Raw genomic sequence first — 27,694 nt, 5'->3', positions numbered from 1 at the left:
ACTCAGGTTCAGCTACACTTTTAATATATGTTTTATTAATTGGATTCTTTGTAAGACTTATTTTAAAAACAGAAGTCTGGTAGCTATATTTTAGTGGATGGGGGCAGGGGATGGTGTGGTGGTGAGGACTTTTCTGTACCAACAAATCTATTTCTATGGCAGTCTACACCACAGATTGATTTCTATTCTTTTCTTAAAGATCTGCAGATGAGGAAATTCCACATCTATTTTTATTATACAATTCCATGCATCTATTCCCCTGACAAAATGTTTTTGCTTGTTTTTAATATATTCTTAGGAGTAATCTTGGCTTTTCTTGATCCTCTTTGTTTAAGGAACGTATTTTGCTAGAGATGCTGCTTATTCCAGTCGTTTCTGCAAGGATGACATAAAGCATGGAAACACATTCCAAATTCATGGTGTCAGCTTGCAACAGCGGCATCTGTTTAGAACATACAAATCTATGTTTCTTGCTCGAGTGCTAATTGGAGATTACATAAATGGAGACTCCAAATACATGCGACCTCCTTCCAAAGACGGGAGCTATGTGAATTTATATGACAGCTGTGTGGATGATACCTGGAACCCAAAGATCTTTGTGGTTTTTGATGCCAACCAAATCTATCCTGAGTACTTGATAGACTTTCATTGATTTCACTTCCAAATCTCAGTTGTCAAGAAGGCTTTATTCCTTTTTGCAGGAAGATTTGCTCTCCAATCGTCTAGCCACTAAATGTTAATTATCTGATATGAAACAGATAGGAAAAAAAGGTGGCCTCTATATAAAAAGACAATACTGACTTTAAGGTTGGTTTTTGCCTGTTTCTTGTAGTCTTGTTTGTTAAAAATTGATAACATTGTCATTTTAACGCATGGGGTGAAAGATACCATTCAAAATGGAATCCGATGAGTGTTAACTAATGTGGTCATTCAGATCTTTAAAGTTTACATGTGTGTTATAAATGACTAGTTCAAATAGACTTACTCGTATAAATGTTGAAAAAATAGAAATACAGACAAAAAGATGTCCATTTAGAGGAATTGATCCTTTGTAAATTGAATTCAGGTAGTAGTATCATCCACCAATTCATATGTTGCTTTGTTGGTCTTCTGAAGGAGGGATTTAAAACTCTGAAACAATCTGAGTACCTTGAGAGAAATCCGAAACCACAATTATTTGCAGTGCTGTCAAACAAGTCAGAAGGAGGAAATCAAGGTAGAGTGTCCTGCTTTCCAGTTGCCTTAGGATAGCAGGCTGCAGCCTCAGACTTGCTCCTGTCATTCTCCTCTGTCTCCTACATCTGAGTTGATAATTGCTGCAAAATATCATTAGCCTACACTTCATCCACCAGGGCTCTTGGATTCTTGCACCACCACTTGCTGTGCAAGGTATTTATTGCATCTTCAAAGTGAAACTTCAAATTATTATTCAAACATTTATTTTCCTTTTGTTTTAGAATCCCAACAATGATCACTTCAAAGATTTTTTTTAACCTTTTCCCCTGCAGTTCACACAGCTATTCAACAATTATTTCTAAAATTCATATTTTAAATTTGTGTCTCTCCATTTTGAAACATTATAGAAAGCATGGAATGCTTGAGACAAATCTGGTTTATCCTTTTAAGTAGCTTTTGACAACCTACTCTCTTGAAAAGTTAAGTATAATTTTTAATCAGGCTTAGTGGAAATTTGTTTACCTGTTCCATCTGTTTTGCTGTTCCATTGTAAGGCAGATGAGAAGTGTTGGAACACCTTCCTTCCCCTAAAGGTGTTCTAGCAGAGGCGAAACAGCAACTTGGCAGGCACGTTGTATAGGAGTTCAAGCACCAGATGGGAAATTGCCCGTGTGATGGGTAAGAGTCTTTCACCTTTCTTTCTTTCCTTTCTCTTCTTTCTTTTGTCTTTCTGTATTTCTCTTTCTCTTTCCTTATCTTTCTCCCTCCATCCCTCCCTCTCTTCCTTCCTTCTTCCTCCCTCCCTTCCTCCCTTCCCTCCTTCCTTCCTTCTTCCCTCCCTTTCTTCCTTCTCTTTCTTTCCTCCCTTCCTTCCTTCTCTTTCTTCCTCCCTTCCCTTTCTTCCCTCCTCTCTTTCTCTCTCTCTCTCTCCCCCTTCCTTCCCTTCCTTTCTTTCCACTCTCTCTCTTTTTTTTTTTTTTTTGGCAAAGTCTTGCTCTGTGCAGTGGCACGATCTCAGCTCACTGCAACCTCCATCTTCTGGGTTCTGCCAATTCTCCTGCCTCAGCTTTCCCAATAGCTAGGACTACAGGTGCACACCACCATGCCCAGCTAATTTTTGTGTTTTTAGTAGAGACAGGGTTTTGTCCTGTTGAACCCCTGACCTCAGGTGATCCGCCTGCCTCAGCTTCCCAAAGTGCTGGGATTACAGGCCTAAGCCACTGCGGCAGGCCTGATTCTCTGTGATTCTACCTTTAAAAGAGAACACACGCACCAAGCCTTTTTCAGAAAGCTTTTCTCTAACTCTAATAGCGAATTTTCTCTCTATTATCCTTGCCCAATTTTGACTGAGAGTTAGTGAATACAATTTAACTTCTTAAAAACTTCCAGTGTCTTATGCTTATATTGTTCACTTAAATCATTTGAATTAGAAAGGCATCTACAAATAATAAAAGTAAAGAGTATAGACTTAGATACTTAGAAGACTTCTTCAAGTGCCATCATCCCCCAGATTTCCATTAAAGCATTTGTGTAATTGTGCAGTGGGAGGTAAGTAGTACCCAGGAAATTACATGTACAATACTTTGAAACAAAATGGTAACAAAGATTTCCTGACTCAGGTATGCAGTCTAACTGCTGGTTTAGATGAAGTGCTGAGAATATTTATTTAGAAAAAGCACTCTAAAAAGCATCTAGAGATTATCATGAAAATAATTGGAGGCAAAGTCACTAGGCTGCCTTGTGAGAGGTAGCACACCATGGCTCTAAACCTGTTCAAAAAAATTAATGTTAGAGACATTAGGAATTCAGGTTTTGAAAACCTTTTTTTTTCTATTTATTTGTTATTTATATACAAAAAAAACCATATTAAAATAGTCCTCCCTTCAACGTGGCTTTTTTCAAGTTTAACAGGCATACCTGTCTCAGCACTTGTATGGAATAACTGTTGCAGCATTTGGGAGTTATTTTTCTTTTAGACATTTGCAGATCAGTATTTGTGAGGCTATCAATGTGAACTCTGAACTTACCTAGTTGGTTTATATGAAATATGTAGAATGCACTGCAGTAGCCATTGTAAGAAAGTACTGTGATTTTTTTGTTTTTGTTGTTGTTTGGTCTGAGAATGTACTGCCAACCCCTCTTTTATACAAGAGAACTGATTTTGATACATATTTTAAAATATGATAGTATAGAGTTAATGGATGTTAAAATTTTATTTCTTTGTTTTGGTAAGTAGATCGAATTGAGAATTATATGATCAGTACATTTGAGAATTAGATGACCAGTAAGTATATAATAAGACTGGGCACAACCATTTGCCATCTTCTTCTGTTATCATCACATAGTGTGGGTGGGGAGAATGAATAAAATCACTCTAGAATAATGATAAATGGTTTTTGAAACTCTGTATTGAATACATTCCAGCTGACAATGACTTCTTTTTCACTTTGGTGATATCAGCCTCAGGGTAAAAAAATGTGTTTATAAAAAATAGTTTCATAAATCTTTTAGTTATAAACAGGAAAGTTTTATATTAGTGTGTCATTTCATTTCTAGACTGTTGATGTTGATCATGATAAAGAATTTGGAGCCAATTTTGATATTTGAATGTATTGTTTTTACATGTGATGATTAAAGTTCTCTGTTAGCAGTTCTTGGTTGTCGGCGTATATCATATATTTCAGTGATTTATGTATCTCATCTCCACCATTATTTAAACCTAAGCTTTCAGCTCAATCTTGGTGGACTCAAGGAGTTGGTTGCCTGTAACTCATATGTACCCCACTTGCAGATGGGGGAATTCTCTTGTTCTTAGTTTGAATCATCATGAGCGATAGCTTATCAAATAACCTATGGGAAAAATAATTTCCTGTGTGCTATTATAAAAAAGGTGGGTGGATCACCAGGTCAAGAGATCGAGACCATCCTGGTCAACATGGAGAAACCCCGTCTCTACTAAAAATACAAAAAATTAGCTGGGCATGGTGGCACGTGACTGTAATCCCAGCTACTCGGGAGGCTGAGGTAGGAGAATTGCCTGAACCCAGGAAGGTGGAGGTTGCGGTGAGCCGAGATCGCGCCATTGCACTCCAGCCTGGGTAACAAGAGTGAAACTCCGTCTCAAAAAAAAAAATCCCCAAACAGGCCAAGAGCTGGCGCCTGCAGCACCTTTTATTCTTGGTGTGCTCCCTTGGCTTAGAGGAGCAGCTCTACCTTCACCTGAGGAGCATACTTCCTACAGTCCATCTAACCTCCAGCCACTTGCACTGTGTCTACCATCATTCCTGTTGAAGTGAGTCAAACATTTCTTTCAACCTTTGGCAAGAAAGGAGGGTATAAAGGCTATTCTCATGTTAGAGCTGAGAGAAATGAGGAGCAGCATGACTGACTCATTGTGATAAAATTCAATTGAGCTTTGATGGTTGATCCGAAAGTGCTAAATCTTTACAAATTCTGTTCCCTAGCCATTCGGGTGTTTGCGATTACCTCCCAAATTGCTAGGAATAACACGAGGAATCTTACGGTGATCCTAGTTGTATGGCCTCCAGATTTTCCACTCTCCTTTAGGATTATTTGTTTATTTTAAGATATTTTCTTTCGCTTAAAACAAAGAGACAGCTAATTTCTAGATGAAACTATACATTATGTACTTGCAAAACAGATAAAAGGTAATGAAAAAGTAGGAAAGGAAAAACAAAAGCCTTGTCAAAGATTAGTTTTGATGAGAAATTCGCAGTGATTTTAGTTATTTTTATCTTTTGCACTGTATACTGGATTCAGTGCAAGGGATAAAAGGTGATACGAGATAGTCTGCCAAACTTTCTTATGAATTATTTCATGATGTTATTTGGGGCAACACAGATGGAAGAAATGAACATTTCGAAAAACTATGAAATACATAATTATGTGGGGGCTGCTTGATTAGTGTGAGTAACATATGCAGAGAGAGATGAGCCCTAAAATAACCAGGACAGAAGTTGAGAGTTCATCTTTTAACTTTCACTTTTTAGTAGTTTACTTCCCATGTTTGGAGAAACTGTAGGATAGAAGGTGGTTTCTTTATAACTGATCCGAGTCTTCTGCTGTAAGATTATGTAATCCAATTTCTCAGCTTTAGTTGCTTGGCTTTCATTTTTCAGCACTGCGGGCCAAGAACTATGGCTATTTGAATTCTCTTACTGTGTGGCTGTGTATCTAATAATTTATCACTGTCTTACTCATTTTTAAGTGGCTTTTCATAAGATTGGAACATAGGTTTTATGCCAAAGACATTTGTGTTTTCTACAGCTTCTTAGCATTGCTGGAGTCCCTACCAAGAGGTTATACGGTAAGCTGATTCTGATTCTGTGGCTTATGCTGACTTCATGATTGTAAAACAGCTTAAGGAGAGTCACTATCCAGAATTGAATTAAATCATCTTTGCAATATTGAGTATACATCCAGACTGCACTTGTGCTTTCCTGTTCCTTTTTAAAAATGCCTTTTCCTGCAGGGCTCATTACGCTTTAATGTCTCCTAGATAACATGTGGAAGCTGTAGGCATTATAAGCCCACGTTTGATGAACAGTCTCAGATAATCAGCGTGCAAGCTCATTTCCTCCACTTTATTCCTGTAAGAAGAAGATCAAGCTTCAACTTGGGAGCCAGCTGATCTGAATTTTATTTCTGGCTTTGCTGTTTGATTCAGTGTGACCTTGGATAACTCACCAGAGAGGGAAGGTTCATTCTTCAGAAAGTGAAGTTTATGAAAGACCAATCAGACTCTCGTTGAAAGAAAAAGACCTGATGGAGCACAGCTAGATTTCTCTAGGCCACATCTGACCTGACTGAAGATGATTTTTGAGTTGGGTCAGGAAAATACAGTAGCAGGGATCGTGATGCATTGAGAAGACAAAAGCAAGGGCTTAGAGTAGGAAGGGAAAAGAATTGACCTGGTTCTCCCTGAAACTCTGCCACTAAGTAGTTTCCCCACTCTCCTTCAAGTTCACAACTCTGAATTTTTGTGGCATTCCTGACAGTGAACAAGTCAGAAGTGGCCTCTGCTCTCGTGGAACTTAAAGTCTACCAGGGAGGACATACTGAACTGTAACGACCAGAGTGATGAACTTTCCCAAAGGGGAAGTTCAGGCCATTGGAGAGGCTCTGACAGAGGGATGTCACCTGTCCCAGGGAACTAGGGAAGGCCTTCCTGGGAATTGACATTTGAATGTGGAGATGGAAAGATGAGTCGATGTTAATCAGGTGAAGGAGGATTTTATGTACCCCCCCAGCCACACCCATCTGTACCATATCGGGCTTTGGAGAGATGAGAAAAACAAGGTATGGTTAGAAGCAAAGTTGGAACATTGTTTTTATCATTAAAACAAAGATGGCAGCATCAAAGCCATTCAAATTGTGTTGCCTCAACCCCTGCACCAGGTCCTGTGGTCAGCCTTAAGGGAACCAGGACCAGCAGTAAGGGGTATGTGGAAAAGGGATTGTGAAGATTTTATACAGTTTAAGGGAATCAAGAAGCTAGTTAGATAAAGGAGTTCTTTCTTGCCCCGATGTCTTGGCTTATGCCTTTCTACCTCTCCCTAGAACACACACTTCTCTTCTTCCTTCTTCCTTGAAAACTCTATCTGAAGCATGGGCTCTGGAGTCAGACATCCAGGTTGATTCCTGGCACCATCGTTTACCAGCTGTTTTGCTTGAGCAGGTTGCTTAAGCTCTCTGTGCTGCTGTTTCCTCATCTGTGAAGTGGTGATAATAATAGTGTCTACCCTAGAGGGTTGTAAGAACCAGATGAAGTAATACTTGTAAAGTCTTTGGGATTACGCCCAGCACATAGCCTCAGTAGATGCTGGTGAGTGTTAATATGTAAGGCCCCTTGTTTTTAAAGAGGTCTTCTATACCTAATACAACCCTCACAAACTTGGATTCATATGGTATTTATAGTGTACGTGGAGTTAGGGACATACCTTTTTTTCTTAGCATTTACTTGGTCGGTGCCTTTTGGCCAGAGACCACCAGGAGCAACCCTGTAAGTTAAACAAGTTAGTTTTATTACTTACGGCAGTCAGAGAGCACACACACCCCAAGGAACTACAGGGTGTCCAGGTAGGAGGGTGCAAGAAAGAACTTTTTGAAGAATTTGGGCTTTGGGGATTTGAGGGAGGGTCCTAGGAGTTAGGATTTCACTCTAATTGGATGCTGTCAGAGAGCAGGGGCAATTCTATATTTTGGCATGTTTATGAATCTTATCTATAGAGAGAAGTCTAGCTGAGGATAAGCTATAATTAGTAAAACAAGCAGTCACTCATCTGGTTGAGAGAAGTGGTGTTTGGTATTCTGTGGATGGCACAGTGACCTTATTTTTGTCTGTTCTTAGACACAATTATGTAATGGTCTTGTTTTGTCTCATTTTATTGTGGTCTCAGAGTAACCTTGTTAGAGGTTGGTCTTCCGTGAGATAGTTTAGGTTCCTCAGAATAACATGCCTTAGCTGTGAGTACCAGGACAGTTTCTAAATGTCAGGGGCTGCTCTTTTTGTTCTCAACTTGTCTGACTTTTGTTTGGACTAATTTTCTTCCTCCTGGGAAATTGTAAGAGAATATATTTACTCATTTAACAAACCACCAGGTGAGTACCTGTGTCTACTCCAGACCAGGCACGATGCTAAACACAGGACACAATAGTATAAATTCTGCCTTCAAGGTTCTCAAAGTCTTGGATAAAAAGAGATTTTAAAACTATGTTTCAGATCATTTTGCTAGTTTGAATGCCTTCTTCAGCTTTCCCACAAGTATTCCAGCTTGTGTCTGGATACTTCCAATGATCAGGAAATCCTAGGTACTGCAGACAATGCCGAATGTTAGAAAATTTGTTCTCAACTTGATCTATAATTTCTTTCCTCGTATATTCTACCACTTGGGGTCTCTATCCATATACTGAAGACGCTCAGAATGGGTTCCCTGCATGTTCTCATCTACCCATAGTCGACCCATGGGCAGTGTAGGTGAACTCTGGATTCTCAGAACTCAGTGTTATGCTGACTGCTCTTACAGCCTTCTCAAAAGAATATTTTAATTCAACACGTAATTTAATGTTGATTCCATTTTCCATATGGCTTTAATGTTTAGGCTTATTTTGTCTGACTAAAGGACAGACTGCATTATCAGGGCTTTTGTAATGGAAGTGTATGGTGCTACTGCATATGAGAACAGCAGACACCAGGTGGCAGCATTTGGCTTCGGAACTGGCTCAACAAACTGGGAGCTGAGTTCACAGCTACGTTTTAGAGAGCAGGGTCAAAGGACCTTCCAGAGGTTACCTAGTCAACTCCCCTTCCACCAGATGGGACAACCCCTGGTCAAATCCACCTACATAGGTATTTATCCCATTTATAATAACTGGTAGGAAAAGTGTGCATCATCTTCCCAATAGGAACCTATTTTAATATTTTAGAATTTGCCTGGTAAAATTCTTCCTAAATAACCATACCACATACTGTCATCTGAACTGTTTTCCTTCTTTCCTCAGATGAAATCGCATTAATTTGATTTAGAAAAAAAACTGTTGGTTATTTTCTGAGGCCGTACACACGAAGAGTTACCAGCGAGTCCCCTGCCAACCTTACTTCTTAAGCCCACCCATCCCCCACCTCGCCAGAAAGACTTAATCCCCTAACGTTTGTCTGGCCATACTCCCCAGCTTCTTATTTACTCCTGGCCCTGCCTCCTGGCTGTGTTCTCCATCATTCTCAAGTTACGGCGCCCCCAGGTTTTGCCTGCCTTCTTGGCTGAAATAAAAACTCGGGTTCTTAAAATTGTAAAGTTAACACCTCGGAACACAATATGCCTCCTAAGATAGGATATTCTATGCCCTTAAAAAAAAAAAGGTGTGTCAGAAAAGATGGGCCATAAACTTAGTTTCAAATGGAAACATAGGCCATATCAATTCCAGATGTTTCTGAAATCCTTCTCTCAAAGTCTTAAGGGTTTAACTGGTATACTACAAATATGTTAAAGGTATAACTTTTACATTCTTCCTACAAAATTGAGGTGAGGCCAGGTAGTCTATGACTGTGAAGGACAAGAACTGAATGGCTGCAATCTGACATGTTCCCATGTCAGAACCAGGCAGAGACGCCCGGCAACGTGATTCCCAGACTTGTCATCTGTCTTCCAATGGAATTGTGTTGTGCTACAGCCATATATATCCAAGATCTTAGCACTGATATTGTTCATTTAAAGGATTTTTTGGTAGCAAGAGATTAGCACTGCTAAAGGTATATGTCAGGATATTGTGTTTGAAAAGCAATGTGTTAAACAAACAAACAAACGGGTTTGGAGTCTGGTAATTCTAGCAGCAGACCCACATTTGTTACTTTCTAGCCACATAGCGTTGGAGAAATTGACCACCTTCTCAGAACTGCTGTTTCCTCACATTTTAATGCTGTTGTGAGAATGACCTGAGGCTGTGTGAGTATATGGAGCACTTAGCACAATGTCTGACATATGTTAGTTTCTCAAGACTTAGATACAATAATTACTTCTGGCTTGTTCCAGGAGAAGGGCCTCTGGGGCCATGAGTAGATTTCCGATGGTCTGGGAGAAGTCATACTGCAGTGGCATGGTGTCACATCTCACCCAGTCTTTCACTTCAAGAAACATAAGTATGGAACTTGGCATGCAGGGGAGAAAAAACAAGCTACAGAAAGGCCAGGCAACATAAATGAGAATAGATCTGTGATTTTGAGTTCTTAATGTCCATTTCCCTTGGTTTCCAGGCAGATCTGTTTCTCATCCATTCCAGAAAACCCTTAGTGGGCCGGGGGGCAGGACAGGGTTATGGATAAGGATAGTATGATTTTGGATGTCTCTTGTACTTTTCATTGCCAACTTCAACAGAAACAACTATAATCACCTAATACTTTTATAATATCTAGATTGTGAGATTTAGTGTATATTTTCAAAGCTAAGGAAAATAAAATACGTATCCGTTTTGAACTAATGACAGGGAAAATGGTTCAGCAGCTGATGACAATACTGGTGGTGGGTGCTGCAATAGGATTGGATAAATTTGAAGCATTTTGAATGGAAATAATGAAAACAAAGGAAACATCCATTAATTCTGGAAGGAAGGAAGGAAGAGAGGGAGGAAGAAAGTCTTAGTTTTGTTACTATGTGGTTGCGATATTAAAACTACCAAACAAATCTTAAAATGAGAAGTTTTTAATTGTTGCTTTAGTCAGTAAATATTTATTTACTGTCCACTATGTGCTAGTAGTTATATGCCAGGCCCTGTGCTGGATTAATGTCAAAGATGAACAAAGTGTGGTCCTTTTCTTCCAGAAGCTCTTGGCCTTCTAAGGAGACAGTTCTGTAATCAAACAAATCCATGTGCTAAGTGCTGGTCAGAGACATGGATTCGCTATCATAGGAAATGCAAAAAGTCAAGGAGTCAGATATTCCTGTAGAGTAGGGTAGGTATAACCTAAGGGTAAGGCCACATTTTGCCTGAATCTTATATAAAAATACCATGTGACAGACGGGGAAAAAAGATAATCCAATCCCAGCAAATCATGGACCAATGTGTAGAGAAAGGGCTCTGGGTGTCTAAAGAAGAGCTGCATGTGCAGCAGTGTGTGGTCGTGCGGGGAAAGCAGGGAGTGGGAATGGAACAGAATAATCTGGGGAGAAAAAAAGTATGTTGAGCCAGGTTGAAAAGGGATTTGTATTTTAAGTTAAGGAGTTTGGGTTTGGTTTGAGGAACTGACCAGAGTTTTTAAGAAGTTGGGGCACAGTGTGTAAGACTGGGTTCACAGGGATGTCATTAGTGGAGATTGACAATGTGGAAGACAGAACATGGTTTGAGAGTGTGGTGGGCACTGCTCTCTTTTCCTGGAACAGCAGTGGTAACCTGTTCTCCCCTGCTGCCACTTACGTAGGTGAACCTAAGAAGAGCTGCTTTCTACCCCTACCCCATCCCTACCTTTTGGAATACAAGATCCTATGTCCTTATCTATAGGGATTGTTCTAGGGGTGGATACTAGATGCAAGCTGGTTCAGTCACAGTGTCTCATACTCTCTACCTTGGTCCATAGTATGGTTGTGTGACCCAATCTGACCCCTTCCCTGGTATTTTTGAATTTTGAATTGTCACTAAGGGAAATCTGATGATGGATCTGGGAAGTATCAACTCTAGAGATGCTAATGGTTTTGTCTTTTATATGTGTACAAAGCTGGTATTCAGTAGGGAAAAACTGAAACACAGAGAGAAGCAAATATGAGAGACAGAAGGAAAGAGAGTTCTGGTGCTTTTTTGGTTCCTGATTTCAAGCATCCTGAAGCTGGCTTAATTCCTATCATGGTTTGGTTAACATAAGCCAATAAATTACTGTTTTTGCCTATGCTAGCTAGTGTTTCTGAAACACACATTAGTCCTGACTAATGACGACAGGAAGATAATTAACTCTGATTTTGATATATTACGTTTGTAAAGACTTCTCTAGATGGTAAGGAGCTTAAGAGAAAGGTCAGGGCTAGAAATACAGATGTACAAGCTACCCTTAGATAAGTGGTTGTTAAAGCCGTGGAAGTGACTGAGTTCACCCAAGGTACATATAGAAGGTGTTGAGAGGCCAATGATTGAACCCTGAAGAATGCTAACATCCAGGAGTATGGAGAGGAGGCGGAACCAGCTGTTTCAAACTCGACCATTTCTAATTTTAGCCAGCCCTTCCAATCTCACAGTCCTCAGTGGAAGGAAGGCAGTCTATTAAAATTATCATGTCACTAGCTTTTAGAGTTTTTTTCCTTATTTTAAATTTAATTTAATTTCTTTTTATTGTACTTTAGGTTCTGGGGTACATGTGCAGATCATGCAGGATCATTGCATAGGTACATACATAGCAAGGTGGTTTGCTGCCTCCATCCCCCCATCACCTATATCTGACATTTCTCCCCATGTTATCCCTCCCCAACCTCCCCACCCCCTGCTGTCTCTTCCTTAGCTCCCCCAAAGAGACCCCAATATATGATGCTCCCCTTCCTGTGTTCATGTGTTCTCATTATTCAGCACCTGCCTGTGAGCAAGAACATGCGGTATTTGGTTTTCTGTTACTGTGTCAGTTTGCTGACAATGATGGTTTCCAGATTCATCCATGTCCCTACAAAGAACATGAATTCATCCTTTTTTATGGCTGCGTAGTATTGCATGGTATATATGTGCCACATTTTCTTTATCCAGTCTATCATTGATGGGCATCTGGGTTGGATCCAGGTCTTTGCTATTGTAAATAGCACCACAGTGAACATACGTGTGCATGTGTCTTTATAATAGAATGATTTATAATCCTTTGGGTATATACCCCATAATGGAATTGCTGGGTCAAATTGAATTTCTATTTCTAGATCCTTGAGGAATCGCCACACTGTCTTCCACAATGGTTGAACTAGTTTACACTTTCACCAACAGTGTAAAAGTGTTCCTTTTTCTCCACATCCTCTCCAGCATCTGTTGTCTCCTGATGTTTTAATGATCACCATTTTAACTGGTGTGAGATGGTATCTCATTGTGGGTTTGATTTGCATTTCTCTGATGATGAGTGATGAACATTTTTTCATGTGTTTTTTGTCCTCATAAATGTCTTATTTTGAAAAGTGTCTGTTCATATCTTTTGCCCACTTATGAATGGGTTTGTTTGTTTGTTTTCTTGTAAATTTGCTTTAGTTCTTTGTAGATTCTGGATATTAGGCCTTTGTCAGATGGGTAGATTACAAAAATTTTTTCCCATTCTGTTGGTTACCAGTTCACTCTAATGATTGTTTCTTTTACTGTGCAGAAACTCTTAAGTTTAGTTAGATCCCATTTGTCTATTTTGGCTTTTGTTGCCATTGCTTTTGTTGTTATAGTCATGAAGTCCTTGCCTATGCCTATAGTTTTGCCTAGGTTTTCTTCTAGGATTTTTATGGTGTTAGGTTTTATGTTTAACTTTTTAATCCATCTGGAGTTAATTTTAGTGTAGGGTGTAAGGAAGGGGTCCAGTTTCAGCTTTCTGCAGATGGCTAGCCAGTTTTCCCAATACCATTTATTAAACAGGGAATCCTTTCCCCATTGCTTGTTTTTATCAGGTTTGTCAAAGATCAGATGGTTGTAGATGTGTGACGTTGCCTCTGAGGCCTCTGTTCTGTTCCATTGGTGTATATCTCTGTTTTGGTATGAGTACCATGCTGTTTTGTTTACAGTAGCCTTGTAGTATAGTTTGAAATCAGGTAGTATGATACCTCCAGCTTTGTTCTTTTTGCTTAGGACTGTGTTGGCTATGTGGGCTCTCTTTTGGTTCCATATGAAGTTTAAAGTGGTTTTTCTAGTTCTGCGAAGAAGATCAATGGTAGCTTGAAGGTGATAGCATTGAATCTATAAATTACTTTGGGCAGTATGGCCATTTTCACGATGTTGATTCTTCCTAGCCATGAGCATGAAATGTTTTTCCATCTGTTTGTGTCCTCTCTGATTTCCTTGAGCAGTGGTTTGTAGTTCTTCTTGAAGAGGTCTTTCATGTCCTTTGTTAGTTGTATTCCTAGGTATTTTATTCTCTTTGTAGCAATTGTGAGTGGGAGTTCGCTCATGATTTGGCTGTCTGTTATTGGTATATAGGAATGCTTGTGATTTCTGCACATTGATTTTGTATCTGGAGACTTTGCTGAAGTTGCTTATCAGCTTAAGTAGATTTTGGGCTGAGAGGATGGGGTCTTCTAAATATACAATCATGTCGTCAGCAAATAGAGACAATTTGGCTTCCTCTTTTCGTAATTGAATACCCTTTATTTCTTTTTCTTGCCTGATTGCTCTGGCTAGAACTTCCAATACTGTATTGAATAGGAATGGTAAGAGGGCATCCTTGTCTAGTGACAGTTTTCAAAGGGAATGCTTCCAGTTTTTGCCAGTTCAGTATGATATTGGCGTTCATTGTGTGTTCAGTATGGTTTGTCATAAATAGTTTTTATATTTTGAGATACGTCCCATCAATGCCTAGTTTATTGAGAGTTTTTAGTATAAAGGCTGTTGAATTTTGTCAGAGGCCTTCTCTACATCTATTGAGATGACCATGTGGTTTTTGTCTTTGGTTCTCTTTATGTGATGGATTATGTTTATAGATTTGTGTATGTTGAACCAGCCTTGCATCCCCAGGATCAAGCCTACTTGATCGTGATGGATAAGCTTTTTGATGCACTGTTGAATTTGGCTTGCCAGTATTTTATTGAAGATCTTTACATTGATGTTCATTATGGATATTGGCCTGATGTTTTTTTAGTTGAGCCTCTGCCAGGTATTGGTATCAGGATGATGTTGGTCTCATAAAATGAGTTAGGGAGGATTCCGTCTTTTTGTATTGTTTGGAATAGTTTCAGAAGGAATGGTACCAGCTCCTCTTTGTACGTCTGGTAGATTTCAGCTGTGAACCTGTCTGGACCTGGACTTTTTTGGTTGGTAGGTTATTAATTGCTGCCTCAATTCCAGATGTTGTTATTGGTTTCTATTCAGGGATTCAACTTCTTTCTGATTTAGTCTTGGGAGGGTGTCAATGTCCAGGAATTTATCCATTTCTTCTGGATTTGATGGTTTATATGCATAGAGTTGTTTGTTGTAATCTCTGATGATGGTTTGTATTTCTGTGGCTTCAGTGGTGATACCCCCTTCATCATTTTTTATTGCATCTATTCGATTCTTCTTTTATTTGTCTGGCTAGCAGACTATTTTGTTCATTTTTTCAAAAAACCACCTCTTGGTTTTATTGATGTTTTTGAAGGGCTTTTTGTGTCTCCATCTCCTTCAGTTCTGCTATGATCTTAGTTATTTCTTGTATTCCACTAGCTTTTGAGTGTTTTTGATCTTGCTCCTCTAGCTCTTTCAATTCTGACGATAGGGTGTCAATTTTAGATCTTTCCTTGCTTCTCATGTGGGCATTTATTGCTATAAATTTCCCTCTAGACACTGCTTTAAATATGTCCCAGAGATTCTGGTATGTTGAGTCTTCATTTTTACTGGTTTTGAAGAACATCTTTATTTCTGCCTTCATTTCATTGTTTATCCAGTTGACATTCAGAAGCACGTTGTTCAGTTTCCATGCAGTTGTGCAGTTTTGACTGAGTTTCTTAATCCTGAGTTCTAATTTGACTGCATTGTGGTCTGAGAGATTGTTTGGCATGAGTTCCATTCTTTTGCATTTGCTGAGGAGTGATTTACTTCCAATTATGTGGTCGATTTTAGAGTAAGTGCAATGTGGTGCTGAAAAGAATGTATATTCTGTGGATTTGGGATAGAGAGTTCTGTAGATATCTATTAGGTCAGGGTGGTCCAGATCTGCATTCAAGTACTGGATATCCTTGTTGATTTTTCTGTCTCATATTGACAGTGGAGTGTTAAAGTCTCCCACTATTATTGTGTGAGAGTCTAAGTCTCTTTGTAGGTTATTAAGAACTTGCTTTATAGTCTGGGTGCTCCTGTATTGGGTGCATATATATTTAGGATAGTTAGCTCTTCTTGTTGGATTGATCCTTTTACGATTATGTAATGCCCTTCTTTGTCTCTTGATCTTTGTTGGTTTGAAGTCCATTTTATCAGAGACTAGGATTGCAACCACTGCTTTTTTTTTGCTCTCCATTTGCTTGGTAAATCCTATTCCATCCCTTTATTTTGAGTCTATGTGTGTCTTTGTACGTGAGATGGCTTTTTTGAATATAGCACACTGATGGGTCTTGACTTTTTATCCAGTTTGCCAGTCTGTGTCTTTTGATTGGGGCATTTAGGTGGTCGTTTACATTTAAAGTTAATATTGTTATGTGTGAATTTGATCCTGCCATTTTGTTACTGACTGGTTTTTTTTTTTTTGCCTGTTAGTTGATGCAGTTTCTTCATTGTGTCAACGGTCTTTACCATTTGGTATATTTTTGTAGTGGCTGGTACTGATTGTTCCTTTTCATGTTTAGTGCTTCTTTCAGAAACTTTTGTAAGGCAGGCCTGGTGGTGAAAAAGTATCTCAGTAGTTGCTTGTCTGTAAAGGATTTTATTTCTCCTTCACTTATGAAGCTTAGTTTGGCTAGATATGAGATTCTGGGTTGAACGTTCTTTTCTTTAAGGATGTTGAATATTGGCCTCCACTCTATTCTGGATAGTAGGGTTTCTGCCGAGAGAACCACTGTGAGTCTGATGGGCTTCCCTTTGTGGGTGACCCGACCTTTCTCTCTGGCTGCCCTTAGCATTTTTGCCTTCGTTTCAACCCTGGTGAATCTGACGATTATGTGCCTTGGGGTTGCTCTTCTTGAGGAACATATTTGTGGTGTTCTCTGTGTTTCCTGGATTTGAATGTTGGCCTGCCTTGCTAGGTTGGGGAAGTTCTGCTGGATAGTATCCTGGACAGTGTTTTCCAGCTTGGATTCATTCTCCCTGTCACATTCAGGTACAACCAATGAAGTGTTGATTAGGTCTTTTCACATAATCCCATATTTCTTGGAGGATTTGTTCATTTCTTTTCACTCTTTTTTCTTGGCTTCTCATTGCATTTCATTGGGTTGATCTTCGGTCTCTGATATTCTTTCTTCTGCTTGATTCATTTGGCTATTGAAACTTGTGTACGCTTCACGAAGTTCTTGTGCTGTTTTTCAGCTCCATCAAGTCATTTATGTTCTTCTTTAAGCTTGTTATTCTAGTTAGCATTTTGTCTAACAGTTTTTTAAGGTTTTTAGTTTCTTTGCATTGGTTTAGAACATGTTCCCTTAGCTCAGAGAAGTTTGTTATTGCCCACCTTCTGAAACCAGTTTCAGTCAGTTCATCAAACTAATTATCCATCCTGTTTTGTTCCCTTGCTGGTGAGCAGTTGTGATCCCTTGGAGGAGAGGCATCTGGTCTTTGATGATGTCATCCTTTTTGCACTGGTTTTTTCCCATCTTCATGGATTTATCTAGCTTTGATATCAGGGAGCTGCTAAAGGCTGGAGACTGTCCCTTGTCTGCCTGTAGAGGCGCTACTGGGCTGCCACGGTCTCAGTCCGGCTGCTGCATAGGCTTCCCGTGTCTTTTGTTTACACTGGGAGATTAGGCCCGCCCCTGTAATGGCAGATGTCCTTCCCCCCACCGAGCTCAGTTCTTCCGGATCAAGCTTGACCGATATGCTGGCTGCAAAACTCTCAAGAGAGAGGGCGCCAGCCTGCTGGTCCCTTTGTGGGGAAGGGACCCGTCTAGACTATTACCCATCTCCCTGCTTTTAGCAACCCCTCTCTCCGGAGAGCCGGTAGCTCCATCCTGAGGGCATTCCTGGCTATGCATCCACCTAGATCTGTGCTGACAATCCACAGCACCAGCTGGGGCTGCTGTTCAGCTCCGTGCAGGTAATTTGGGTGCTTTTCAGCCCAGTGAACATCTCCTGGTCTGTGGGTTGTAGAGGCTTTGGGAGAAGCGCAGTGTCTGGACCAGTGTGCTGGGGGAGGGGGAAGCCGCCATCCTCTGATTAGATGCACTTCTCGGGTGAAGCAGTGCCTCTCCCTGCCTCAGTTTGCCCTCTTTGGGCTGTGCGCTCAACCAGACCCATTGAAATGAATCTGGTAACCTCATTTGGAGATGTGGAGGTCACTTGCTTTCTGTGGCTCTCACCGGAGCTGTTTGTATTCGGTCATCTTGGCAGACTCCTTTTTTTTTTGAGACGGAGTTTTGCTCGTTACCCAGGCTGGAGTGCAATGGCGCGATCTCGGCTCACCGCAACCTCCGCCTCCTGGGTTAAGGCAATTCTCCTGCCTCAGCCTCCTGAGTAGCTGGGATTACAGGCACGCTCCACCATGCCAAGCTAATTTTTTGTATTTTTAGTAGAGACGGGGTTTCACCATGTTGACCAGGATGGTCTCGATCTCTTGACCTCGTGATCCACCCGCTTTTTTTTTTTTTTTTAAACTGCTCTAGGCTACATCTGAAATCTGCTTCATATAGCTTCCAGTCACTGGAGTCAATATAATCTTCCCCAAAATGTTCCTTCCTGTATTTGGAATCTAAGATCTTATAACCTAATTTCTTCTTCAGTATTAAATCTCTCCCTTCTTTAAGTTACCCCTCGTCTGATAAATTGTTGAATTTTATTGAAGTCTTCTAAATATCTGTCCATGTTGCTTATGAAGGGTGACATCTCGAACAGACACAGTGTTTGAGTTACAACGTGACTAGCACAGAGTATAGTGGAACTAATGTGTCTTCCTGATATTAACCTCATGCTGGTTGCACTAGTGAGGAATATTGCACTTGTCATTAACTAAAAAAATTACAGTTTTTTTTCTAAAAATTTCTAGAAACCCAGAAAAATAGATTCTATAATTATATGATTGAGGTTTTGAGCCTAAACAAAGGCCTTTACATTTGTCCCTGTTAAATTATTTTTTATAGGATAATTACTGTTGCCTAATATGTGTGTAAATAATGAGAAGTGACATAACTGGCCAAAAATAGGGTAATGTTAAATATAAACACAAGATGGAATATCATGTGTTGGTGAAAATTATCTTTCTGAAGAATATTTAATAACATGAGAAAGTTCTTAGGGTATAATGTTAAAGGAGATGCAGGGTTTACACCATAAGTAAAAAACTGTAAAAGTCCTTTCACCAGGAAAGGGAGTGTGCCTGAGGTAAGGGAAGCAACATCCCTGTTAAATTTTATCTTATTGGTATTAACCCATTATTCCATCTTTAAAAAATATTTTTTTATCAACTCTATTACCCAACTATCAGTCATCCCTCTCTCCTTTGTGCTATCTGAGAATTGATCTACCAGATAGGATGTGAAGGTGTTTATGTTATTGGGCAAGTATAGAGGTCTGCAGTAAATATCCAGGGATGCACTTGGGTTTTGGGTTACAGTAACTATACCTGGATATATTATTTAATCACTAGATGACTCTTTAGCAGGATATTATTAGAAAGTACATTCAGACTGAAAGGTTTCTTAAAAGATCATTTCATCTCATGTCTACACCTCCATTCAGATTTGGTGTTAGACTTTTTAGGAAGAACATTGTCCTAGTTTGGGCTACTATAACAGAATACCACAGACTGGGCAGCTTAAACACAAACTTTTTTTCACAGACCTGGAGGCTGACAAGTCCAAGATCAAGGTGCCTGAAGATATGATTACCTCCCAAACGTTTTACCTCCAAATACTGTCACATTAGGGATAAGATTTCAACATATGAATTTTGGGAGAGGACACAAACATTTAGTCTGTAACAAATGTTATTGGCCAAGGTTCCCATTGGTTGCCAAAAGTCAAAAGTCCTGAATTCATTGTGTGCCTTGGTATATGATTTTGACCAAGACACTTAACCAAGACTCTTGCTTTCCCTGTCAGCAATATGGAATTTGCTGTATGTGAAGGTCCCCATGTCAGTCTGGTCTGAGGAGACAAGCTACAGTGCAAACATAAATGGGATTTGCTGTATGTGAAGGTAGATTAGAACAAAGGCCTTTTCATCTTAAAGGTTAAGTAGATGGAAAGAACCTCTGATGAAAATTGAGGAGTACTGACAGCATGATGTAGAAAATAAGAGAGAAAAGCAAAAAAGGAAGATGGAAATTCTGACAAGGAAATTAAGATGCACATCCATGGATTTTTTTTTGTTTGTTTTGATGATAGCAAAACAATGACATATTTACATACTATGTAAATCTTGTTTATACTTAACAAAAATCTAGTTTCCTTTCATAGAGTTCATAGGACAGAAAATATATATGTTTGAACACCATTAGACAGGAAATGATGAATGAGTTACCTCTGAATACCTCTTGAAAGCTGATGTCTATCAAATGTTGAACTTCTGAGAGATAAGTATAACAAAATACAAGGAACCTTAATGTTCAGTATTTGCAAATAACCAAGTACTCCTTAGATTGGAAATTACTACCTCAGCAATGGGTAAATTACCCAACAATATTAAGTACTTTGTGGTTTAATATTACTACAATTTGAGGCATGCTATCTAAATGATTTAAGATGTGATAAATTGTTTCCAGAGTTTTACCCAGTGCTGTGGTTTGAATGTTTCTGTCCCCTCCAAAATTCACATGTTGGAAACTTCACCATCAATACAATAGTGGGAGGTTGGAAGATGTTTAGGATTAATATGGCTATAAAAAGCACTCTAGTTTGTGGGTTTGCTCTCTCTTATTCTGCCTTCTGCTATGTGAGAACACAGCAAGAAGGCCCTTACCGTATGCTGGCACCTTGATCTTGGAGCTCCCAGCTTCCAGAACTGTAAGTTTTTGTTGTTGTTTGTCTTTTTTTTAAATAGCAGCACAAAACAGACTAAGATACTCAGAATTTGTTTTAATCAGGTACGATTAGGTGACAGACACAGAGATGTCAATGCCATTGAAAGAAGTTTTCTTTCTTATACTTCTCAAGAGAAGGGTCCATGTCATGCCATGTAGGGCCATGTGGGGAAGTATCAGGGTCAGTCAGGAGGCAGCAGGAGGAGAGGGGAAGCATGGCCCAGAGCATTTATTGTGTTTTTCCAGGAAGTAATGGGTGAGACAAAGAAGGCAAGTATGAGCAAGTTTGGAAGTTGGATAGTAGTTTTGATAATTTGAGCAGGCCCTGGGTTATAAAGGTGGTCTCTGGTTGGTTGACACTTGGTCCTGGGGTGATTAGGGCAGGGGAAATTCTGGCTTGCTGTATGAGAGTTAGATAAAGTTGTGGTGGCAGATACGGCCCTTGGATTGGTTGGTGTGCATATGAAAGATACCCTCAGCAGAGTCCTTTGCTATCTAGGAATTAACCAGCCCTGGGAGGGCCAGTCTGTCCCTAGCCAGCAGGGCACTATAAAATATAGAAAATAAAAAGTATGATTCATACATAAATAGGTGTATCTTTTTAAATAACCAAAAATATGAGATCAAATTAGTACTGAACTAAAAATATAGTCTTTATTTCTCTTTACTCATTTTCCTGCCTGGTTCTCCCTAAGAAGATGACTGTCTCGATAGGGCACAAATTTCCCTTGTCCTCTAAAACTGAAGTTTGGGATGAACTTCTGTGGGTGACAGTAGTGATGAAGGGTTATCAGGATGCATCAGAGTCTATTTCCTGTCCTTGGGAGAAAATCACTGACTGCCTTGTAGCTGCTTACCCCATATCTTTTCCATGGCCAAAGGCAACTTGCATGGTCCTGTCACATTCCCTCAGGAACTCATTTGCCATGAAAATGAAGTACAATGTCTGCATCTTGTTTTTTCAGTCAGTCCCCAATGGATAATGAATGCAGACCTCAAGGGCAACTTAATGACAGTGTCCAACCCCTGAGAGGGTTATTATGCAGAAGGTGGGGGCCAGCTGCTCTCCATCTTCCTTGAGAACAGACAAGAGGAATTGGATTTAAACCATGACACAAGATGTGTCCATTAGACATTGGAAAGAATTGCCTGTCACAGTTTGAGGCACAGAATTGGTGACCAGGGAGGGGCAGCTATGAAACTGCTTGTTTTGGGGACCTTTATCAGAGGAAAGACTGGCAGATGGACGAGGCAGCCTGCCAGGGAAGGACCTTTGGTTGATCTCCCTCCAGGAGGACATGTGCTTGTCCTTAGAACCTTTCTCTTAGCACAAGATGGGTTTGTACCTTACCTGCCCTACTAGACTCTAGCAATCTTTAGGGCAATGACAATGTCTAGCATGGTGCCTTGCACATAGTTGACATTCAAGAAAGATTTTTGTGTGTGGGGGAGAATGAATTAAGATGAAATTTGTCTTTGAAATGCCTCAATTCCTCACCTTCCTCTTTTCCACCTTCTTTTTTTATTCAGCATCCTTTCTATCCCAGGTGATCTCCAATATCTCTTCCAACTCAGAAATTTTAGTAGCCTGGGTTTACTAATGTTGTTATTATAACATTTTTACCTTTCTTTAGAAAACCTAGATCTTATGAGTCACACATGAATGTGAATCCCTTAATAACAGAATAATGATTTCTAATTATATACATTATTTCAATTAACACAATTCAGTGAACTGGGCATCATCAGCCCAAGTTTGCAACTAAGCAGTCTAAAGATTAGAGAGACTCTGACCTGTCCAAACCTAAATAGCTAAGAAGGATGTAAACTCACATCTCTCTGACTCCAGAGCCCAGCACCTAAATGCAGTGGGTTTTCTCACTCCGGAAATTACAAAAAAGATGCTAAGGAGGAGAGCCCAAAGACAGTAGTATCCAAGGAAAGAATAGCAAGCCTTGTTATTGGAATGAGTGCATCAATTGGACCGTATGAGGAACTGAATACCTCAGCTACATGCAAGATCAGCCCTGGTATCCCAGCTGCCCAGTCCTACCTGGCCCTATCTCAACTACTGCTTAGTACCTGCAAAAAGCAGGCAGTTCCCCAGGTTGTCTGTTATGATGAGGAGGTTGTCAGGTGCCAGAATCTATATCTGAGCTTATGTTACTGCTTTGCAACCTGGGACACCAGCATTCCATCCATCTGCAGAGTTAATTTTCATCCCTCCCTTTCAGGCCTCTGAATTACTGGAAATAGGATCTCTGTCAACAGTGCCTTTGACTGTTTGTTTTCCTTCTTCAGTTGCATTTTGTTCTCCACTTGCATCATTAACTCACTGTGTGGAAATTTGGATCAGACTTGGATCCTAGAGGACCAATGCTGTGGTGTATTTAGCTGCTATTTCAGTAATGGCAATACTTAAACCTGCAATGCTCACTGCCCATGGGCTGTCTGCATTGGCTTCTGTTTTTCTACCAAATGTGTTCATCTGCCCAGACTCCTTTTAAAGAAAGTAATAAATTCCCTCGCTGCAATTATAGTGTAATTCACTGGGAGAGTGTGGTTTAATTTGTGCATCATTTTCTGGGATCAAATAAATCACCCTAAAGCAATCTTCAGTTGAAGTTTTGTTATTACAAGCCCGAGAAGATCATCCAATTGTCATTTAGAGTGGTTATCGGCCTGTTCTACAGTGGGAAGCTGAAAAGGAAATACAGGTTTATTTTCAGTGGCCCTTATCTTGGTGTCCAACCACTGCCATCCTCCATGCTTAAAGAGGGCAGGAGGAGCTGGAAATTGGAATTTTCCTTTTGAAAGGATGACAGACTCTAGGGATACACCCACTAGACTTTTAAAGTCTTGGACGATGAGACCTATGCTAGACATTTGTCTTCAAGGTAGCGTGGCATAATGATTAGCAATATAGACTCTGAAGCCAGATAGCCTGGGTTTAAATTCTGCCTCTAGCACTAGCTGGCTGTGTGGCCTCTCTACACTTCAGTTTCCTCATCAGTAAAAGTGCCTATATCTTAGAGCTGTTGTGATGGTGAAGTGAGTTAACATACGTAGAGGGCTCAGGACACAGCCTGGGCTATAATAAGTACTGTATATCTAACACGGTGTCTGGCACTGAGTAGGCTTACTAAATGTCTGTGAATGAATACCAGCATTCTATTATTCACCAGCAATAATCTCTTCATGGTATCATTACTACTAGATCAAAAAGGTAGGGATAAGTTTCTGGGGGGAAAAACACTGTAGTTAGAATGATTGACCAAGGAAAGAGTAAAATATTTTGGGAGTAGTTCTTATAATCATATTGACTCTTCTCAGTCAGATTCCTGTGTATAGTCCTGCATATTAACAAGGAGTTGCAGGCCTCTACACAGAAAGTAGCATTGCAGATTCTTCAAATGAGAGAAAAATTGTCTTTAGCTCACAGCGGCAGTGTGCTTATCTATATTGTAAACATGCCACTGAGTTTCACTAGGGGGCACAGCTAAGTTTCTGCTTATTTGTTGGCACTGAGATTGACATATCCTGAGCCAAAGAATAGGCAAAACCTTTGCAGTAGGTTTGCTAGCTTCCCCCTTTTCTAGGCAGTCTCCTAGCTGAGTCTCCCAAGTATGATTCTTGGCCTCTATTGCATTTTTACTTCCTGGTGTCTGCTTCTTACACCATCAGTGTCATTTCTCCCCATCCTTCTTTGTCCTTTTTCATGCAACCCCCAAACCTAATAATACTGGGGACAGGCCTGACTGGAAGGCGGGGGCCTGGCTTTTGCCATGGGACTGGGCTTTCTGGTTTGGAGGTGGGGTACAGTGAAAAAGATCCCCCTCGCATAGCCAAGTCAATTCTAAGCAAAAAGAACAAAGAAGGAGGTATCACACTACTGTACTTCAAACTATACTATGAGGCTACAGTAATCAAAACAGCATGGTACTCATACCAAAACAGAGATGTAGACCAATGGAACAGAACAGAGGCCTTGGAGGCAACACCACACATCTATAACCATCTGATTTTTGACAAACCTGACAAAAACAAGCAATGAGGAAAGGAGTCCCTGTGTAATAAATGTTGTTGGTAAAACTGGCTAGCCATGTGCAGAAAGCAGAAACTGGATACCTTCCTGACACCTTACACTAAAATTAACTCCATATAGATTAAAGACATAAACTTAAGACCTACCACGATAAAAACCCTAGAAGAAAATCTAGGCAAAACCATTCAGGACATAGGCGTAGGCAAGGACTTCATGACTAAAACACCAAAAGCATTGGCAACAAAAGCCAAAATAGACAAATGGGACCTAATCAAACTCCACAGCTTCTGCACAGCAAAAGAAACAGTCATTAGAGTGAATCGGCAACCAAAAGAATGGGAAAAAATTTTTGCAACCTACCCATTTGACAAAGGGCTAAAGCCAGAATTTACAAAGAACTAAAACAGATTTTCAAGAAAAAAACAAATAAGCCCATTCAAAAGTCGGCAAAGGATGTGAACAGATACTTTACAAAAGAAGACATATATGAGGCCAACAAACATATGAAAAAATGCTCATCATCACTGGTCATTAGAGAAATGCAAATCAAAACTACATTGAGATACCATCTCAAGCCAGTTAGAATGGCGATCATTAAAAAATCTGGAGACAACAGATGCTGGAGAGGATGTGGAGAAATAGGAACATGTTTACACTATTGGTGGGAGTGTAAATTAGTTCAACCATTGTGGAAAATAGTGTGGCGATTCCTCAAGGACCTAGAAATAGAAATTCCACTTGACCCAGCAATCCCATTACTGGGTATATACCCAAAGGATTATAAATTGTTCTACAATAAGGACACATGCACACGAATGTTCATTGCAGCACTGTTTACAATAGCAAAGACCTGGAACCAACCCAAATGCCCATTGATGATAGACTGGACAGGGAAAATGTGGCACATATACACCATGGAGTACTATGCAGCCTTAAAAAACAATGAGTTTGTGTCCTTTGTAGGGACATGGATGAACCTGGAAACCATCATTCTCAGCAAACTGACACAAGAACAGAAAATCAAACACCGAATGTTCTCACTCATAGGTGGGTGTTGAACAATGAGAAAACATGGACACAGGGAGGGGAGCATCACACACTGGGGTCTGTCAGGGGGAAATAGGGGAGGGACAGCAGGAAGTAGGGAGTCGAGGAGAGAGAGTATGGGGAGAAATGCCAGATATAGGTGATGGGGAGGAAGGCAGCAAATCATACTGCCATGTGTGTACCTACGCAACAATCTTGCATGTTCTTCACATGTACCCCAAAACCTAAAATGCAATAAAAAAATCCCCAAAGTCCCCTCCAGCTCTGAGCCCCTAATGAGCAGAAGAGCTGGAAGGCCCACCCCAAAGCCAGAAGTCAGAAATTTGGACTCCTATGTGCAATGTTGGAAGTTAATTTGAAAACAAAATTGTTTTTTACCTTTTAAACAAGTGTGAGACCAACAGAATGTGGTCTGTGGACTGTTTATTTGGAACTTCTACCCGATACCATGTATGATTTTCTCTGCAAGTTCAGGCTCAGACAGAACTTTGCTTTCTTCATCTGCAAAATGCTGGGGTGGCAGAGGGGTGCATGGCACTGATACTGGCCTTCCACTTCAAAATGTGTATCCTTGGCCGGATGTGAAAAACAGGCATGAGGAAATAAAACACGAGGCATGGCAAGCATATGGAGGACATTTCTTGGGTTTCTCTGTTTGATGGTCCCACGTGTCCCTGCAGGAGGCACAGAGACCCTCCAGGTGATGACTGAAACAGGAGAGATCACAGGCACACTCAGTCTTGGGTGTGCCGAGGCCTGGCCACAGCGAAGACTAGCGCCAGGGTGCTGCTCTGAAGCAGGGCATTTTCCTGAACCAGCTCCATTTCCCCCTGTCCTCCCTGCCCCACTGTGGCCAAAGTAACAAGCACGTGCCTGGGAATGCAACAAGCACATGTGGTCCCCCGCAGGGTTGACACTGCTGTTTCTGCAAGGCTGGCCCATGGGCCCCTTCAGGACTGGGGGCGGTGGCACACTCTTGTCAGGGCCCTACTCTGCTGCTCCTAACTGGAGTCTCTGATGGTGGGGCTTGGGCTCTACATGCTACAAGATCTCTCTGTGGACTCCCAGGCACCCTAACCATCGGGTTCTCAACCATCCAAACTCATCAGTGGGTACAGAAAAGTCCCTTTGTTTTCTTTTTCTTTCCCCTCATATTCCCAATCAGGTCAACTTGTTAATGTAAGCCAGGAGAAGATTTTTAGGCTTAGAGATGAAATGCAAAATGAACGGGTCCTTCTTAGAATTCACTTTTGTGATGACTTGGGGGAGTATGAGGCCCTGGGTAGCTCTGGCTGGGGCCCCTCAGCACCTCTCTGTTGGGGTCCTTGGTGATGACTTAGCTGTGCGGTCTCAGGCGTATGATTTAACTTCTCTGAACCTCGAGTGTCCACATTTGTAAAAGAGTAGTAAGAGCACTGACTTCCTATGCTCCACCGGGGGTGTGATACCATTTCCCTTCCTCACTGTCATCTTCCTTCAGCCACACTAGAGCAGCCTCATGGACCTGTGTCCTTGGGAGACAGATGACTCAGTGTCCACAGGAAAGGCAGCTTTCCCACCCAGTGACCTACCATGACCAGAATATCTTGGTGTTCGCAGGTAATGATCTGAAAAGCTCAATTACTCTCTCATTTCTTTTGCCACGCCTCATTTCCTCTCCTGCTTCGTTTTCTGTCTTAAACATTAGACTTAACAACTTCAGCTCTGGGAGGGATTGTGGAGGTCACTGGATCCCGTTCCCATGCTTTAAAGACTAAAGAGAAAGATGAGGAGAAGCTGGCCAAGGGTTGCAAAGCTTCAGTTCTATAAGATGCTGAGCCCTGGAGGCTCACAGCTTGGTAATGACAGGTGACAGTTTGATGCTGTACACCTGAAATGTGCCAGGAGGAGAGATTGTAAGGTGCTATGTTGGGTGATGGATGTGCTAATCAGCTTGACTGTGGTGATTATTCTGCAATGTATACAAATATCAAATCCTCTAGTTTGATATGCCGTAAACATACACAATAAATACAAAGAAATAAAAATATAAACAATGATAAGAAAATAAAGTCGAAAGATGTGTGGGCTGGCATGTTGGGGGAATCAGCCCCTGCTAGCCCATGGTGGAGACCAGCAGGGGCCAGCACCTCATG

General features: G+C 40.6%; 2 protein-coding genes across 17 annotated transcripts in view; one reads left to right on the top strand and one right to left on the bottom strand.

Annotated features, from left to right (window-relative positions):
• PARP11 (poly(ADP-ribose) polymerase family member 11) overlaps positions 1-3,829 on the top strand; it is a 48,184-nt gene extending 44,355 nt beyond the window's left edge. For all 11 annotated transcript variants that reach the window (XM_009003438.5, XM_009003434.5, XM_035258395.3 and 8 more), the window contains one exon: positions 336-3,829. In XM_009003438.5, the coding sequence (XP_009001686.1) occupies positions 336-652 (317 nt within the window). In that variant the 3' untranslated portion in view covers positions 653-3,829. The remainder of the gene's footprint in view (positions 1-335) is intronic.
• LOC144577854 (uncharacterized) overlaps positions 1-27,694 on the bottom strand; it is a 63,443-nt gene that overhangs the window by 11,961 nt on the left and 23,788 nt on the right. For 4 of the 6 annotated variants that reach the window (XM_078338472.1, XM_078338475.1, XM_078338476.1 and 1 more), the window contains one exon: positions 12,166-26,266. In XM_078338472.1, coding sequence (XP_078194598.1) covers positions 26,057-26,266 — 210 coding nt within the window. In that variant the 3' untranslated portion in view covers positions 12,166-26,056. Of the gene's footprint in view, positions 1-332; positions 7,197-12,165; positions 26,267-27,694 lie in introns of those variants that run through there. The other 2 variants (XM_078338474.1, XM_078338473.1) reach the window with 2 other exon arrangements.

This window comes from Callithrix jacchus, chromosome 9 (assembly GCF_049354715.1).
Source record: "Callithrix jacchus isolate 240 chromosome 9, calJac240_pri, whole genome shotgun sequence".
In the NCBI taxonomy this organism is placed as follows: Eukaryota; Metazoa; Chordata; class Mammalia; order Primates; family Cebidae; genus Callithrix; species Callithrix jacchus.
Note: the sequence above shows the minus strand (reverse complement) of the source record. Positions and strands in the feature narration are given on the sequence as shown.